This window comes from Pieris brassicae, chromosome 4 (assembly GCF_905147105.1).
Source record: "Pieris brassicae chromosome 4, ilPieBrab1.1, whole genome shotgun sequence".
NCBI classification, from domain to species: Eukaryota; Metazoa; Arthropoda; class Insecta; order Lepidoptera; family Pieridae; genus Pieris; species Pieris brassicae.
In genome coordinates this window covers 17,524,607-17,541,694 of record NC_059668.1, presented here as the reverse complement: position 1 = coordinate 17,541,694, position 17,088 = coordinate 17,524,607, and the positions used below count along the sequence as shown (strand labels likewise).

Genomic DNA, 17,088 nt, shown 5'->3' with positions numbered 1-17,088 from the left:
ATTGGAATGGTACGGTGTTGCGGCTGTCAACGATTTACTTGGAGTTGCCCTATATTTGTCGTTATTTGCCGTATTTGCGGGGGCAAATTGCGGACTCAATCGCGCTCAGGCAGCGCTGACAACTCGACACGGGAATGAATGTATTGCGGACGATGTATTAAACTGTTTGTGCACCGGGTACTTTTTTATAAAAAAGGTTTTGTATGAGAGAAAAGTTGTATGATTATATGTGACATACAATCATTATTTTTTATATTAGCTTAATTATATCTTGAAGAACTATTTTTCGACGGGTTTTTTTTTGACGGAAGCTTTTGATGGTATTATTATTGATGGCAGTAGTGTGGATAACCGATAATTTATAAACATATAAGTATAATTGTATTTTATCTCGTTTATAAGGCGGCAGTTGTCTTTAGTTTAGTTTAAACCACTATACTAAAAATTCGAGTTCATATCACACATCGTCAAACACACAGTTCAAACTCCCGATCTTATATACGAAACTGAGGAGCTGAGTCAATCAGCTATTTAATAACCCGTTTAATATAAGTTCAAGACCCACATCTTATAACGAGTATGATGTTCGCATAAAATAATACGCCATTTATACTTAAATTCCTCCTAAGTACCTATACCGCATAGCAATAATAACCACATTGCAATGTCTCAAGGAGCGTCGAGGTGAATCTCTTATTTTTGTCACTGACAACTATCCCATCATACCTTACTAGTACCTTTATGTCGTTAAAATACTGTTATTACTCCACGTTCACAAGTTGTCCTTTAAATGTCACTAATAGAGGCTCCTGCGCACTTTTTTTACTTGAATGCTTCATTAATATTGTCATTGATAGATTCAAAAAACTCGATGAACTGGTTTTCAAAGTAATTATTTTGTTGGAACGGTTTTAATTTTTTACGCAATTTATTTCTGGTAATGAAATATTTATAGAATCTTCTCTTTGTAAATTGATCTTTTAAGAATGAATATGTTTATAATGATTGTTCACTATATGCATCATATAAATATGTATGTGTAATTTTATAGTACAGTTTTAATATCATTTAATAACATTAAATACCATGTTATATACAACTATTAGCGATTTTATATAAAATATTCATTGGCCGTTCCTATATGTTTATAGGAAATAAATCAGTGGCGCAAGAACCTCTTTAGGTGTAGGTCTCAGATTTCTGAATCTGTTTCATGATCATCTGTTAATCGAATAGGCAAGTAGGTGATCTTTCTGTGCCTGATGATTTCCTCACGATGTTTTCCGTAACCGTTCAAGCGAATATTAATTTCGCACATAGAAAGAAACTCCATTGGTGCACAGCCGGGAACGAGCCTACGAAGTGCTGAAGCCTCTTGGCCAGCACTACTTATGAATAAAAAGATATGTTTACTTAAATTCGTGTAACCGCCTTTGATAACGTTTAGCCTTTATCTCTTAATACATAAGACGGTGATACTTAATCATAAAGAAGCCAAACGTCTTCGCGAAGGTGAGTAAGTTAATAGTCAATAAAACGGACACCGTCCGTCTGTTACGTGATACGTATAATTAAAACCTTATTATAGCAATTACAGGAAAATACCGCTTCGTTAATTACCCGCTTCGGTTGAAAGTAATTGGCTAATTCTCTTAATGGTAAGACAAAGGAATCCGAAACGCCGAAAAAGAATAAATTTTAAATGGTCACAGAGAAAACGAATTCGGGATTCTTCTTGAAATTTAAAATTGAAAAAAATGGCATTAATATTCAATATCTCCTCAAAAATCGGTTCCAATAACAGTGAAGGCGTACGTTGATAATATCGTGTTTTGATTGCGTCGGCATTTCCTACACAATTCGATTAATTTGTCTCGGAGCAATTAATCGTTTCTTGCTTTGAACGATTACCTTTTTACCACATCAGAATGTGGACGACTCGTGACGGTATTTCGGCTAAGGTGCAAACAAATTAAGGTTGTGTTTTCTTGCGTAATAGAAATCGATGCCAAGAATCCGTTTTGGAAGATATTTGAATTAAGAACTGTTGATAAAAAGTAGCCGTGTCGTCGTAGTAGTGTTTGCGCTTGAAATGTTTCATACATGCGATAGTGTTTATCGTTTTATCGTTGATATATCGATATATGATATATATGATCGTGGATAACTAAAAATGAAATTCTAATTTAATTTATGGTTTATTGTTACGACCAATTATTTTTATACCAATCTGTGGCTGTATGCCATAAAACAATACTAAATTCACTTAGGAGATTTGTTTTACAATATTTTTTAGAATCCGTTTCCAAAATTCTCAATAACTCGATAATTTATACACGTAGAGTAATACAGGAAGTTTGTATGTTGACAGGGTCATTATTAACACATGCCTAATGTTTACGAGTACCTTTGAGAAGTACCTGCTAGTCAATAATTAAGGAAGTGTTATTACGCATTGTGAAGGTACCAAGAACAAAAAAACTTTTGAAAGTGAATTTACGCGATGTAAATATTAAACGATTTATCAATTCGATTAATAAATATTATAAGCATTCGTTACTGACCTTAAATCTTGAATCTTAATTTTATAGTTTACTGTCTGGATTTGAGTTCATGGGAACCTTAAATAATAATCACACTGTAAAGTTATTCATTTTCAAATCAAAATGTAGCGAATTAACACTTCTAAACGGCCCGAAATTTCGTGTTCCATAATTTGCATGTGGTTCAAAATTAGAATCCTATCAAACGGTTTTGTTGCTTAATCAGGACCTTCGTCAAGCCTCCCAAACTATGCGATTTCCAAGAATCATCCCGGCTTCTTTGAGTCTTGCATTTCAGACTTATTTTCATTCGCGTCACCGTCACAGTTTAGCATTGTTGCCCTTTTTTCGGCGCTCTTCGTTAGCGATCGCTTTTTACGTTTTGTCGAAGATATTCGCATTTTTTGATCGGGTTTTAAGCCTGGGACGCGTACTGCATTCATGTTAACTTTGTGTGTTTAGGCCCGGGATTAATTCGCGAAAAGAGGTTGTGTTTATCTGGTTTACAGAATTCTAGTTTTTTATATAATATTTCTGACATAACGAACTATATAATAAGATTTTTCACGCAACTTCTCAAATACTTTATTTTGAATTTCTGCTTAGTAGAATCAATATCAATAATTTTCAAACCTACTTTACTATAGACTTCATGGCTAGATAATTACGTATAATATTATCTCATCTTTAAAGGTCACGAGCATTATTATAGACAAGTCATAACGCGCGTGACCCGTACATAATTAACAAGCAATACAAAACTCATATAGCTACGACATTACAATATTAACATAGATTAAGCCCACACAAAAGCGGTTTACAGAAATACAGACGGAGACCATAAACTCAAGTTATCGTTTTAATTTTTTCTTAATACCATACGTTTTCTTGGTTTCGAGTTTTGTGAGTTATCGCCTTTTGTTTAACATTGAACCGACGTTTTAATGCAAATTGGCGAGACACTTATTAACTTTGAACTTCAGTCTCTTGTGTAAGTTTACAATACCATTTGAGATAGTACTCAAATATGTGTATGTAGTTTCATGAATGTCTTTGTTGTATATATGAATATGATTTCTGTTTATTTTTTGATTTTATATTATTTTCATACATTTTACGATTCACATAAAACACCGAATCTTTCATAATGTTTATCAAATTTAGTAATATCATAAAACAAAACTTACATTCAGGATATTAGCTCAGAATATCTTATAAGAAGAGTATTTCTGACAATATGTAAACCTAAAATTTAACATTTTGTTCCCTTAACTTTTTTGATGTTTTAGTCTTTCTCTAACCCAGTGTTGAGCTTCTGCGCCAGAAAATAAATTGGTGAATGAGATGATTAAAGTTAATGATGTCCTATTTGAATCTATCCATTCGTACTCAGCTATTATGGAGTATATCTTTATCCTACTTACAAAGTACAAATAGTTGTTTGAGAATCGAATAAAAAGCAGGGTACGTCTAACTACACCACGAATTCCAGACTTCACGTCTAATTTACCTCAAAAGGCAATTGAAGTAAATCATACATTATATAATTATTTACAACTTGACTTGAACATGAAAACACATCAGTGGTGACTAAATATGTTAGCTATTTTAAAATCCCTATAACGTATAGTTAAATAAAGAAACAAGTCACATAAATTAAGGTCGCAACATACATAAATGTTTCTTCGTTGGGTTTTATGGCTGATACTCGGATATATTCTTGCACCTGCGCGTATTTATATTGCATTTATTATTTCATTTGAACTTGTTACTGAGTCACTTGTATTTGGTAGTTAATGCGTCGTTATAAAAATAATGTATTTTAGGCCAACTAGAAAATATTAAAAGCTTTTATTAAGAAAACCATTCTTTCCTGCATTGTCCAAGTTAGGAGATTTTATATTTATGAAATTTAACTTAGGGTCCCTTAAGAAAAAAGCGTAACAATTCTTAAAAGACCGACAACGCACTCGCGAGCCCTCTGGCATTTCGTGTCCATGGTACATGAAAATAATCAAAAAAATTATTAAAATACAAAACTGCTGTAAGTAACAGCGTGCAATTATATTTACATACTTAAAAATTAAGTTTATAAATGCAATGGCATGTGAGCAAGTTAACAAGAATTATCAATTTTGAATATTTTTATAAACGAGTTAAACAAGGCTCAAAGAAAAACAAATATTCACTTTATCCTTAGCAAGAACAATTACTTCTATCTTATGTACATAAAGTTTATTTTATTTAATATATTTGCATACTCAAGGTTCCCACGGATCCTGACCAGTGGGTTTATTATTAGCGGGAATAAGTTTGTGTCCTTTTTTAATAGCCTCAATATATATCGTTACCACCTTGATCTGAGAAGAAAAATATATTACAGTTTATATGCGCCATACTATGCCATATTTCCCGTCTATTTTGGGTCCAAATGGCCGATTTCGAATACCAAAAAACAGTATTAGTTGACAACAGATACAAATAAATAATTTGTTTTTTAAATTATGGCGGTATTGTTACATATTTAACAGGATTTATAATTGTTACTGCCCTGAATTAGCTCGACGTGCTAATAATAAACCAGTTAGCGTATTATTGAAATCATTTTAGCTTAACGCCAATCTGCGCACACGCACGCATCAAAAACACTTGACAGTTTAATCTTAGGAATTGGCTTTTACCAAAATAAGACCAGTGCGACTTAAGGTATTCTTTTTTTTCTTAGATTACTTAAGGTTTAGTAAAATTGTTTTATTTGAGACTTAATTTATAAAACTGTTATTTATATATAAGATCCTTAATTTAGCTTATTCTTATAATGGAACATACATGGTCCGAGATAGGGTGTCGCTAAGTACAAAGTGGTTTCAGCTAACGTATATAAAAAAAAATTAAGTTTTGAATATGAGTGACGTACATTCCAGTAGTTAAGTCAATCTAGTTCTATACCAGATTTACTAGCTAGCACTTTAAATATAAATTCTTGTTATAGAACGCTACTTACTTACTTGTTTTTTTTCTAAACGACAATCTGCATGTCGACATGGTCGTCTTGTTTAAACTGATTTAGCTGGTATAAAGAACCTAGGACCAGACAGAACCTAGCTCTTAAGGCGTTATGGCGGCCTTATTTACTTATTACCCAAATAATTAAAAATTACCTTGAGCTAAAACTTTATTAGTTACTTCTAGTGAAATATGCTTAATCAAACCGTGGACTTGGGTTCCCAAGTCGTATTAAAACAAAATAAACAAAAGCGTCCCTAATGCATTGTCCTAGCAATACATTAGCTGAGACCTAAACAAAAAGTGTACGCGACTGTACAAAAATATTACTCCCAACATGGGAAATCTTATTTTATTAGATTGTCAGAGGATTTCCTCGGCGATTGTATCAGACAATAAATTGTTTATCGGTCGTAAAAACGGTTTCGTTGCCAAAGCTTTACGAACGCGATCCTATAAACATTAGCAAGGAATACTATGTACAAAAAATAGCTTATAGTGACCAAGTTTTAAATAGGTCACTTCAACATATTTTTATTACGATTACATAATTAACTTAGTATAGGCGAGACTTTACTTCCCCCGGGCCACCGCTTGCAATTCTATAAGGCGCTTGACCGTATTCAACGACCAGCCACTTTCCGAGAGGTTTGATCCCTTGGGGTTGCGTAGAGATATCTCTCTGCATTTTCTCCATGGAGAATGTTCATAGCAGTTGTTTGCACACCTACAGCTGAGTTTCATCATCGGACGTCAAGGCAGAATACAAAATATCATCCGTATCACCATGATATTCGTTTCACAACTGAGCGTTGTCTACGGCAATTTTAGTCGCGCACCACCATTATGTGGAGCCAGCTGCCCACTGAAGTATTTCCGAACCAATTCGACTTAGGGAGATTTCAAGAAAGGAACGTACCAATTTTTTAAAGGCCGACATCGCGATTGTCAGTGTGACACCCATGGGTGGCGGCGGTATCACATAACATCAGCTGAGCCTTCTAAGGTTTGGCAAAATAAAATATAAGCAACATAAAAAATATGTCTTTGTATTAACACGAACAGATATGAATGATGAACAACCAACTAAGTCCCTATGTCAAATCTGGTTAGTAAAAATATGAGTGTAACACTACTCTCTCCAAATCTAGTAAAGTAATATTTTATAAAGTAAAAAAGAAAGCAGAAAATAAATATGCCTAAATTGAGTCAGAATTTATATGTTGTGAAATAGGTTGGTTTGTTTTAAACAGAACGTTCTAGTTTATATATTTGTATTTAATAAAAAACATATTTAATTGGCCACTACATTTTCATATGATTCCCTAATCCTTTTTAAAGTTAATAATCGGATTAAGTGTTCACGTGGCACACATTCGTGATACAAGAGAAAAATGCGTGAAATGAAGAAATCCATCGGATCCACGAATCCATTCAAGCGATGATGTTGAATGAGTCGGATCACCAAATTGTCCACATCGGATGTTAGAATTGCTTCTGCTGAACTTAACGAGCGCCCATCACGACTGGCGCTTACTCCCAGTCAGAGACTTACGCGATAATTTTAAGCGCTGTATAAACTTGATATCGGCATACTCTAGTCTTATATATTCGCATATTATTCGTATTTTCTAACTACGATATTTTACACCAGAAATACGTCGTCCCAAATACGTGACCTACATTAAAGGTTGTGCTACATGTGCGCGTGTTTTATTTAAAAAAAAGCATTAATATTCGCTACGAGTACAAACTTGTTTAATAAGTTCAAGTTTAGCAGCCGTCCTCTATTTATGTTCAGAACATTAACTCGTATTAATTATGACTCATATAAGACCCTAGCGTTATTGAAGTCTTAAGGCCATCTGTCAACCCACGGTTTACAAAGTGCTTTTGTTAGAAACTGATACTGTCTAGCTGCATGATTAAAACGAGATAATTTTAAAAGCATTTTATTTACAAAAAAACCTTTATTATTATGTACATTATTGCTTTATCATAATTACTATTAACAGAGACGATACATTTATAGCATATATTTCATTATATATCACATTATCACTTACAAATCGCGTTTGCTTATATCCTAAGGTCGTCCATATCAGATGTTTCAATGTCTTTACTTAAAGGTTCAAAGTCACGCAATTTATGTAAAGGTCTTTGAACGTAGGGGTAAGTTTTTTGCAAACATATACCCAATTTTCTTTAAGAAAACGTTTAAATTGAGCACAAACTTATGTATACATATAACACTAAATAAAGTGAGTTTGGAATGGTAATACAAACATAATATGTATGAATATTTAATATTGTTGTACTAATTATTATTATTTTTCCTATCATGCACGCAATCAGGCAGATATGTAACCGAGAGGCTACGCAGCAGGGGAGAGTCGAAATCTCCACTTTCCTAAAAAGGGACTTTATTAACTTAAAGGGTTGGCGGCTCCAGTCGCGCCCGTGTGACAGCCACTCCGGATATATCGTCATAATTTTTATGAGCGAGTCGGGGCCCGCTGCCCGACGAAACCTTCGTTTCCTCTCGTGCTATTTATGGTAGTGACAATCTTGCAGTAGAATTTTTCCAGCTGCAATCAGTGCTCAATCAACATGTCGGATAACCCATTCCGGGATGTCCTCATGCCATTCGCGAGCTCCAGATCGCACCTGGCCCTTTGAAAAGTCGCACAGTCAACAAATAAATGAAGCACCGTTGTCTTCAGTTTGAGTCTATGTAAATAGTGTCCAAAAACCCCGTGGCCAGTCAGCCATGTGAGGTGCGAAACGCTTCGTCTTGATTTGTTTGTATGCTGTTTTTGTATCTTTAAAAATTTTTGTGACTGAGGCTGTTTCGCCCCCACAAAGCCCTCGTTCCAGGTGCCTAAAGTCTCGAGTCAGTCGTCGCAAGTAGGAAAGCGGCATCTCCCACGAGAGTGTCTGGCATCTCGTTTCCCGATGTGCCAATGTGGCGCACATTCATTGAAAACAGCTCAATTTTAATATATATTTAAAAATGTTAATAAAATAAATAATAGTGGCAGTTACAGTTAAATAGACTGTTCCATGAGCATTTTTAAAAACATTATTTTTTTGTACACGAGTGTCTTAATACCTGAGTGAACAAAATTTGAATTTCATTAATATTTTAGGAATTGCGCGATATTTTGCGAAAACGAAACTTCTTAGTGGTAAAGACTTTGTGGAACCGTCGGCGTATATCGTAAGGGATATCATACTACAAAGCAATTATATTTTGAAAGATTTTTTATTTCTTTTAATCTTCTATAGAATGTTCTTCTTTTTATTTACTCAAATATTACGATCTAAAATAATAATTTTTCCCCTAAAATGCATACTAATTTGAATATGAAATTTTTTCGCATCTAACATCTTTATTTATCCCGCAATATTTGTACATATGTCTTATCGAATAAATATGGCTGCCAATAAAGTAGGTCGATAGTCCAATATATGTCACGGTTACATATTCATATTTTTATTGCTCTTCCATAAATATTGTGTCGGGAAAGACACCGAGTTTGTAGAAAAGGAATTTAGATACATTATTTTACGTCATTTGTGTTATATGTAGTTTAAAGGCTTTTTCCTATGGTAAAGTAGTTACAGATACATTCAGCTGAGCTTTACCATGTGGCATTGCTATTATGGCATGTTTCATGTGATTGTGCCCCGAGTCTATTTGAAACCTTTAAGAACGTTATATATTATTATTTGATAAAATTTATTATTATTTTGTTTATTAATAAATATGTCGTAAAATGCTCGTTCTTAATATGAAGCCAATTTATTTTATGTTGATTGACTTTGAGAACTGAAAGACACACGCAAATATGACGTACGATCTGACTACACATACAAATAGATTTAAGACCATCTAAACCTCTAAAATAAATCAACTTCAGTCAATTTTCTTTCTGTAGAAAAGTCGTTTTTGAAAATGGAACACGATCATACTAAATATTAAAAATATATTTAATAACATAATTAAAGGCTACATCAACCCTTTGTTCATGTCACCCTGTAGCAAACATTGGCGATACCAGCCCCAACTAAATACACCCTAAGTCATTAAAGGAATCAAAAAGGTGAGAAAATAGTAAATCTATTTGATTTCACCACTCGAGACTAATTGAAAACCCTGGAATTAAAACCATTTTGTTAGTATGTGCGTTAATTGCTGGGGGAACCAGTCTCTTTTGTTTCTAAGAGGTGTTAGGATGACGACATGTTGGTATGTTGAGCGGGTTCACTTAATAGCAAGTTAGTTTTTATGACTAAGATGATTATTTTGTAGACTTTTGCGTAAGTTGTACTAAGTACCTAATCTAACTTTGCGTTTGTGGTGGAAATATAATGTTTATTATTGTAAATGACCAACTATGACTTAAGTTTACTAGGCCCGCTTATTTTTGTTACTTTGATTGACAAAGATATAACGAGGAAATGTTTCAAAACGTCCTAAATAAAAATATCTATATTAAATGCTAATATATATATATATATATTGATATTGTATATCCGCTTCGCTTTTGTCGGCAATCTGTTGCACGTCGTCGCTCGTAGGCGTGCTACGTAGTATTGATCGTAGCGCTACGTAGCACTCCCGCGATATAATGACTCTTATTTGTAGTTGCCTGCTTTATTTTTAGCATTGTGCTATTTATATTCATTTCTATTTTTACATATTCTATGTTTACACATAAATATGCACTCTCTCATATCAAGTTATACCAACGTATGGACATATCTCGCTTAGAAATCAAAGTATATAAGGAAGAGCATGTCCTTTTAAATGCATTATTTTATCTAATCAAAACTCCCAATGGATCAAGATGAAACTATCGAATGTATTGTAATAATGTACTGTGAAATAATTATTAATTATTAATTAATTACTATACAATCCTTTCATTTGAAAACAATGAAAAGGTGAAGAGTCCTTAAAATTTAATTAATGTTGAGGCCTGGCGAGTTTTATTTATAGATTTGTAATTTAAAGATAAAGGACTGTGATTATTTTCAACACTTGCGACCCTTCATGGCTCGGGTAGATTGATTTGACAGTACCCTCATTCACCATTCTTTTGATTTATCGTTCCCTTGTTCGCGAATGACCGAGTAGGTCATTAAAATGTTATCAACGAGACCATATTATGGAGTGTGTCATGGACAGTGAGTTAACTCCAAAAGTTCACAGGTTTTTGACCTACTGGCCTAAAATTGCGCAATAAGTAATAATTTGTCCGTTTGTTGTAAATTTTATCTTATATCTTTTATGTATAATGTAATATTATATAGGTATTTATTTCCTTTAGAAAAAAATATATGATAAGTTGTAATAAAACTAAGTAATTCAACAATCAATGCCGGTGAGCTTATTATTATAGATATATATTTTATTTTATTTTAAAAAATATTTTATCCAATAATTTAAAGAATAGGCTTGTGGCAATTCTATTCAATAACTATGGCAGTATGTAATCTGTTTTTATTTAATCTAAATAACTCAATTACTTGAGATAAAAATAATAATTCACATCAATTAGGAATTAGAAATCAGTAGTTAATATTCATTAAATTTCATCAAATTAGGCTTTACTAGCTAATCCATCAATTGCCGCTGTATGTAATTTTAAACGTCAATTATGGGAAGTAGGGAATCGATCACAACTTAACAAATACGAAGCGTTCCAATGTAATTTGCTGCGATAGGATCATTACAAAGGTCAAACTGTCATTCGCTCATCAATCTATGTTCATTAGGAATAAATGTTCTTAATAAACCCCGTATTCCTTTTGTTAATCCTTTTTGTCCTGAAATAACGAATGAGGCTAACATATTTTTAGTTCTCTTACTACTAGTTATGTCGGAAACAATTATTTGTATCTAACATCTAACAAGCTTAATATATTGAAATTATCTAGATTTCATTGTACTTTGAGATGTTGTTCAAAATTTTACTGTTTTATACTTGTCAGAAAATATGGATACACTAAACTGATGTTTAAAGTCTCAAAAAATATATAATATTAGTCATAAACATATGTCGTATCTCACAAATGATGAATTAATTATCATATTTTAACTAATGAACTTTAGAAAAATAATAGTACGTAGTGTTTATGAAATATTATAACGAACATAATTAATCGGATGAATAAAAACATTCAGTGCGAAGAGTTTCGTTAAATTATTCACAAACGACGTACCGCCCAGTATAAAAACCTGTTTATATATGAGAACGTGGGCGGAATTATACCTTAATCTACTGGTTACATGCGCACTGTTTATTTTGTATGTAATAACTTTGTGTTTCATTAAAATGCAGAAAAACAGGCAACTATGTTAGCTATTTGCATGTTTCTGACGGTAATTAACGCCTATTGATAAATTGACGCATTAATTAAATAAGTGTTATTGGAATCACCCAAGAAGGAATGAAGGTATGTTTCGTTAAATTATTCAAACGTATATGAAACATTTTTTTTTTTGTAATTCATATTCCTTTTCTTCATGACTAAAATATAAAAAGATGTCAATATAAAATAATCCTACACTTAAAAACATTTATATTTTGCCGCACAGGAAAATCTCGTGAAATAAATATAATTTCATCCATTATCCCGTTGCTTGGGAAAGCGGAGAATGGTCGTCTAGGGGGCTCTCAAAAACAATTTCATTTTGAGGGCAGAACCACGAGTGGTATGAGTGCACACTTCTTGAGAACCCTCACGGATATGCCAAGTGTAATTATCATGCATTTTTGGACACCCTCAATCGTCTGGGGTTGTGTAATAAATAAATTAGAATCGCAGTAACCTCTCAATGTGGATATTGGATTGTGGAGATTTTTATTCTAGCACAATGTGGAAAACAAATTTTAAAAATAAAATAAATCAGTGGCGCTACAATCTTTTTACGTCTGGGACCGCAACGCCGACGGCGTGCGTCAGACACAGAAGTCTGATCACCCACTTGCCTATTAGATTAACAAATGATCATGAAATATTTACAGAAATCTGAGGCCATGTTTTAAACAGAGTCGTGTATTTTATAAGTCGGTGGTGAGCATTTTAATATACGTGAGCCGCCCACGCGTTTTAGTCGTGTCGCGTAATAAAATATGCGCCGGTTATGTCGATGATCTTTTATATCAGCAAGGAAATCAGCAACCTTCTGTGTGATCATGAAATGTTCATTGTTTTATTGAGAATGCACGCGTAACTCCATAGGGCTTAATCTTGAGTTAAAAGCACAACCTACGCACTAGCTTACTATTGTACATTGTAGGTACAACGCTTACCAATCGCGGTAACGATTTACTATAATATCCTCCATTATATCAGATAATATAGTGGGGGGACCTTATTATATCTGAAAATATTTAAAATACTGACCATGTTACATTTACATTGGAAATATTATTATATATTTATTACTCAAACGCTACGAGTATCTAATATCGAATATTTGAGAATTGCCCTCTTGGGCACATCGCATACTATCGTAACCTGGAATGTTCGGGATTTCTGAGGTGACTATCCCCTTACCCTATCAAGATAAAAGGCAATCTATTATATTCACATTCTTCATTGAATTCATTTCATGCCTTTGAGTTAGTTAGGTATAAATATGACTATTAATAAATAAGATTAAATTCACTTTTTATAACGTGAACTATTTAGGTAACGTGTTTGTTATCATCCCTTTAATGAAATGTATTTGTATTCAAATAAACCCAAATTAGATTATTTCTATTGGATTTATAGGTGTATATCGTGTAGAATTATTTTAATTTTTTATTACGATTCAACTTTATGATCCGTAGGATATATACCTGAGTACAAGGGTCCATAACTTTATTTTTTTTTCATTTATCTTATCAGCACAAATTTGTTTATATATAACAATACGTTTTAATAGACTATTTAGTTATCTGTTTGAAACGAGATTTGTGTTTCATTCCTGAGAACCTGTTCCTAAGCACTTATGTCAAATTGTACAACTCTTCTATTAAAGACGACGGAAATCCGCCGAGATTACATTGTGTTGGATTTATCCGATATTTTTCTATTAAATATAGAATTTCTCTGAATACGTGAACATCCTCGGGGATTTGTCGAATACAACAGGTTATGTGTGTTGTTATATTTATTGCTTACGGTCGGTTCCTTCGTATATTGTTTGAGGGAAATGCTTCAGTGAAATTGGGTAGTACCTGTGAAGTTTAGTATACATTTGTTTTATATTACTTTTATTATACTTATTTCTTAAAAATTTTCTTTAATTTCTATTTATTATTTGTAATTATAAATTTTATACATAGTAGTGTCTTTGGTTAACATAGCTTTTACACATTGAAAGAAAACAATTTTTTAACCGGATTAAAGCTATTTGTATTATTAAAAACTTATAATTATTTACATAATTTAATTTTTTCCGACGTTTCGCGTGCTTTACAGCGTGTGTGGTTACAGTGACTGAAGACAAAAGGTGTTGAATGTCAAAAGTATCACAGCTGTAGAGAAAGTAGTTATAAGTTTATAATTATACAAATAGCTTTAATCCGGTTAAAAATTGTTTTCTTTCACTATACATTTTCTGTTAATAGCAATGGAATGTATAATTATGGACTGTATTAAGTGTGCATGAGCTATGTAACGATTTTATTTTTAATTACTAGTTTTATATTTTCATTTTAACTTTACAATTAAAAGGCGTTTTTTTTTGTATGTTGGCTTGCCTTGAGTGAATTGACGTAGCTAATTTTTGATTTCTTTGTTGCAGGGTGAAAAAGACAACGGCAAGAATTGTATATTATCCTGCGAGAAAAGGAAAGCCGACGATGCTGACATTAACAAAGATCTCAAAAAGGTTTGTTGAATAAAGTACACATTATATATTGTTTTTATTTATATAAATGAAAGTACAACTATACTATATTTTCATTTAGAGTATAATAAGGAAGAAAGTGTTCATACCATCGTGACAGAGATAGTGACGACAAAAATCTTGTATTTGAAAATGAATTATAGTATATATATAAATCTCCTGTCACGATGTTTGTCCGCGATGGACTCGCTAAACTACTTAACCGATTTTAAATTAAATTGGCACACCGTGAGCAGTCTGGTCCAACTTAAGAGATAGGATAGCTTAGATCTTTAATTATAGTCGTAATTTTATTTTATCGCAAATTATTTGTGTATAATTAATTGACAGTCACAATTATCTGTTAACTCCAAAATATTGTAACAGATGTCGATACTTTTCGACTGGATTGAGTAAGTAATCAATAGATGGCACTACTATGGTAAACCGACAAACGTGTCATATAAGGTATAATTCAATATCATGATTACCACGTGTTATTGAGGCTAAAGTATAAATTAAATGTATTTTGTAGTAAACGAAATACCGTGAAATTCAATTATTTCTCCTTATTTAATTTTTGGTGTTAGCATAGCCAACCACGTGTTACTTAGAACAAAATGTAAATCAAATTCAAATTACAGTGACGATAATATAGTGAAATTATTCTTTCGTGTCACGGTATTAAGGCTAACTAAAACCACATTAAGGAGAAACGAAGTTCGCGGGGGCGGCTAGTGTATTAGTAAGTTCGTTCATAAGTTCCTCTTAATATATTTAGTAAATGTAATGTCTACTTTTCTATGAACTTTGAAGGCATCTTTACCTAAAATACAGTATTACAAGAAGATAGAGAAACAACACCTTCGTGTCCTTTCACAGTAAAGATGTACCGATAAATAGAATTGCTTATGCATGCATCGCTCGCCGAAAGCGTGTGGGCTGCGATAAGACCGATATTGCTACGTAAACGAATGTAATGGAGACATTATATTTGTACTATCCATTTACAATGTGCGTTTGAATCGGTTATGTCACGCTACTAGGCCTGAACCCATCATAGACCTTATTGCGATGTAATAGAGCTGATTTTATCGTGAATCTTAAACGGGGACAGACAAAGGGTTGATTCAGTTCGATTTAGATTTAATTAAGTGAATGCTGAGCCAATGGCGATGAGATTTCCATTGTGATAGCAATATTTATTGGTGAGAAAGCATTCGCCAAGTATGCTTTTTTATGTTATGTTTAGGTTTAAGAGGTGGAAAATAAAAATAATGTATCTTATATTGACGCATAACCTTTCAAACCAATAAAAATATGGCTAAGACAATAGATCAGGAGTAGAGGTTGAGATATACGATCGCGTTTGAACTAAATTTTAAAAGTTTGTAGAAAATCAACCTTATTCTATCAGTTTAAGGTTGTATTTAAAACGTTACCGTTTTGTGGAGCTTGCAACATGCAACGAATATGAAACCATAATATTAATAATCTGAAATGCCGGTTCTGTGTGTACGGCTGATAAATTACACCAAAACAACTAATCGTCTCACTCATTTATGATTGGTCCAGAAAGTGCATTATATTATTGAAACAACTGACCCACTAAAAGGAACAAAAACAATTATTGAAAATTACGGAACAATAATTGAAAACATAAATAACAGTACAGTACTACAATGCCATTGTCGTGCATTAAGATTTATCAAACTTCCTTTTTTTTAGTTTCGCAGTATATAATTATAAAGAGGGTAAAGAGGGAAGTAATTAATTTACATGTTATAATGATAAATGACGTAGTGGCACGAGTAAGACAGACATGCAAAACTTTCAATTGCACACATTCACCGGCAAAGTGCCAAATAGCCAGTGTCAAATTGGTGCAACGCCAGTGCATCGAATTGTTCCCACATACCTCACTGTTACGCAAACTATTATCTAATGCATGTCTCGATGACCACTCCCTATACTGTTCAGTATCTATAATATGGGCTTTAAGTGCAAATCTAAAGTCGCAGTATTTCAATTAGTCTAAACTTTTCCTTGGTTCTCTTATCTAAGGGTCACTTTGTTCATTAATTCTGAAGGTCTTTTCGAAAACGTATTCATCCCTTATTTAAATGTATCGGGTTTTAGAGGACCTTATTAAAGGTCTGAGTATATTTACCCGAATACAAAGATCCTGTTTGAAGTCCCCTTAATGACGCAGACATATTTATGCGTCAGTTTCGTTGGATATTTCTTAAGTCTAGTAAGTGTATCTATCAATCTTAAAAAATATATTTATGCACAAATATCTACCATCAAATTATTGGAATGTATTATACATTGCAACCATGAAATTCAGCTGGCTTTAATTTCATGCATTTTATGTGAACACTCCTATGTCACTTCAAGAGAATTAAATTTTTATTTAAATTAGATTTCATATTTATTAAGAAAACACTTTTTAAACGGATTGAAGCTATGTATTATTATTATAAACTTATAATTATTTTTTACATAATTATAAATTTTAAATTTTCCGGCGTTTCGCGTGCCTTACAGCGGTGTCACGTTGACTGAAGACATGAGGTGTTGAATGTCAAAAGTATCACAGCTGTAACCCGAAGTTGATATCGACTAAAAGATACTAAAAGAAGG

General features: G+C 32.8%; 1 protein-coding gene across 8 annotated transcripts in view; it reads left to right on the top strand.

Moving 5' to 3' along the window:
* LOC123708034 (uncharacterized protein C18B11.02c-like) overlaps positions 1 to 17,088 on the top strand; it is a 231,375-nt gene that overhangs the window by 194,556 nt on the left and 19,731 nt on the right. For all 8 annotated transcript variants that reach the window (XM_045658482.1, XM_045658484.1, XM_045658483.1 and 5 more), the window contains one exon: positions 14,359 to 14,445. In XM_045658482.1, coding sequence (XP_045514438.1) covers positions 14,359 to 14,445 — 87 coding nt within the window. The remainder of the gene's footprint in view (positions 1 to 14,358; positions 14,446 to 17,088) is intronic.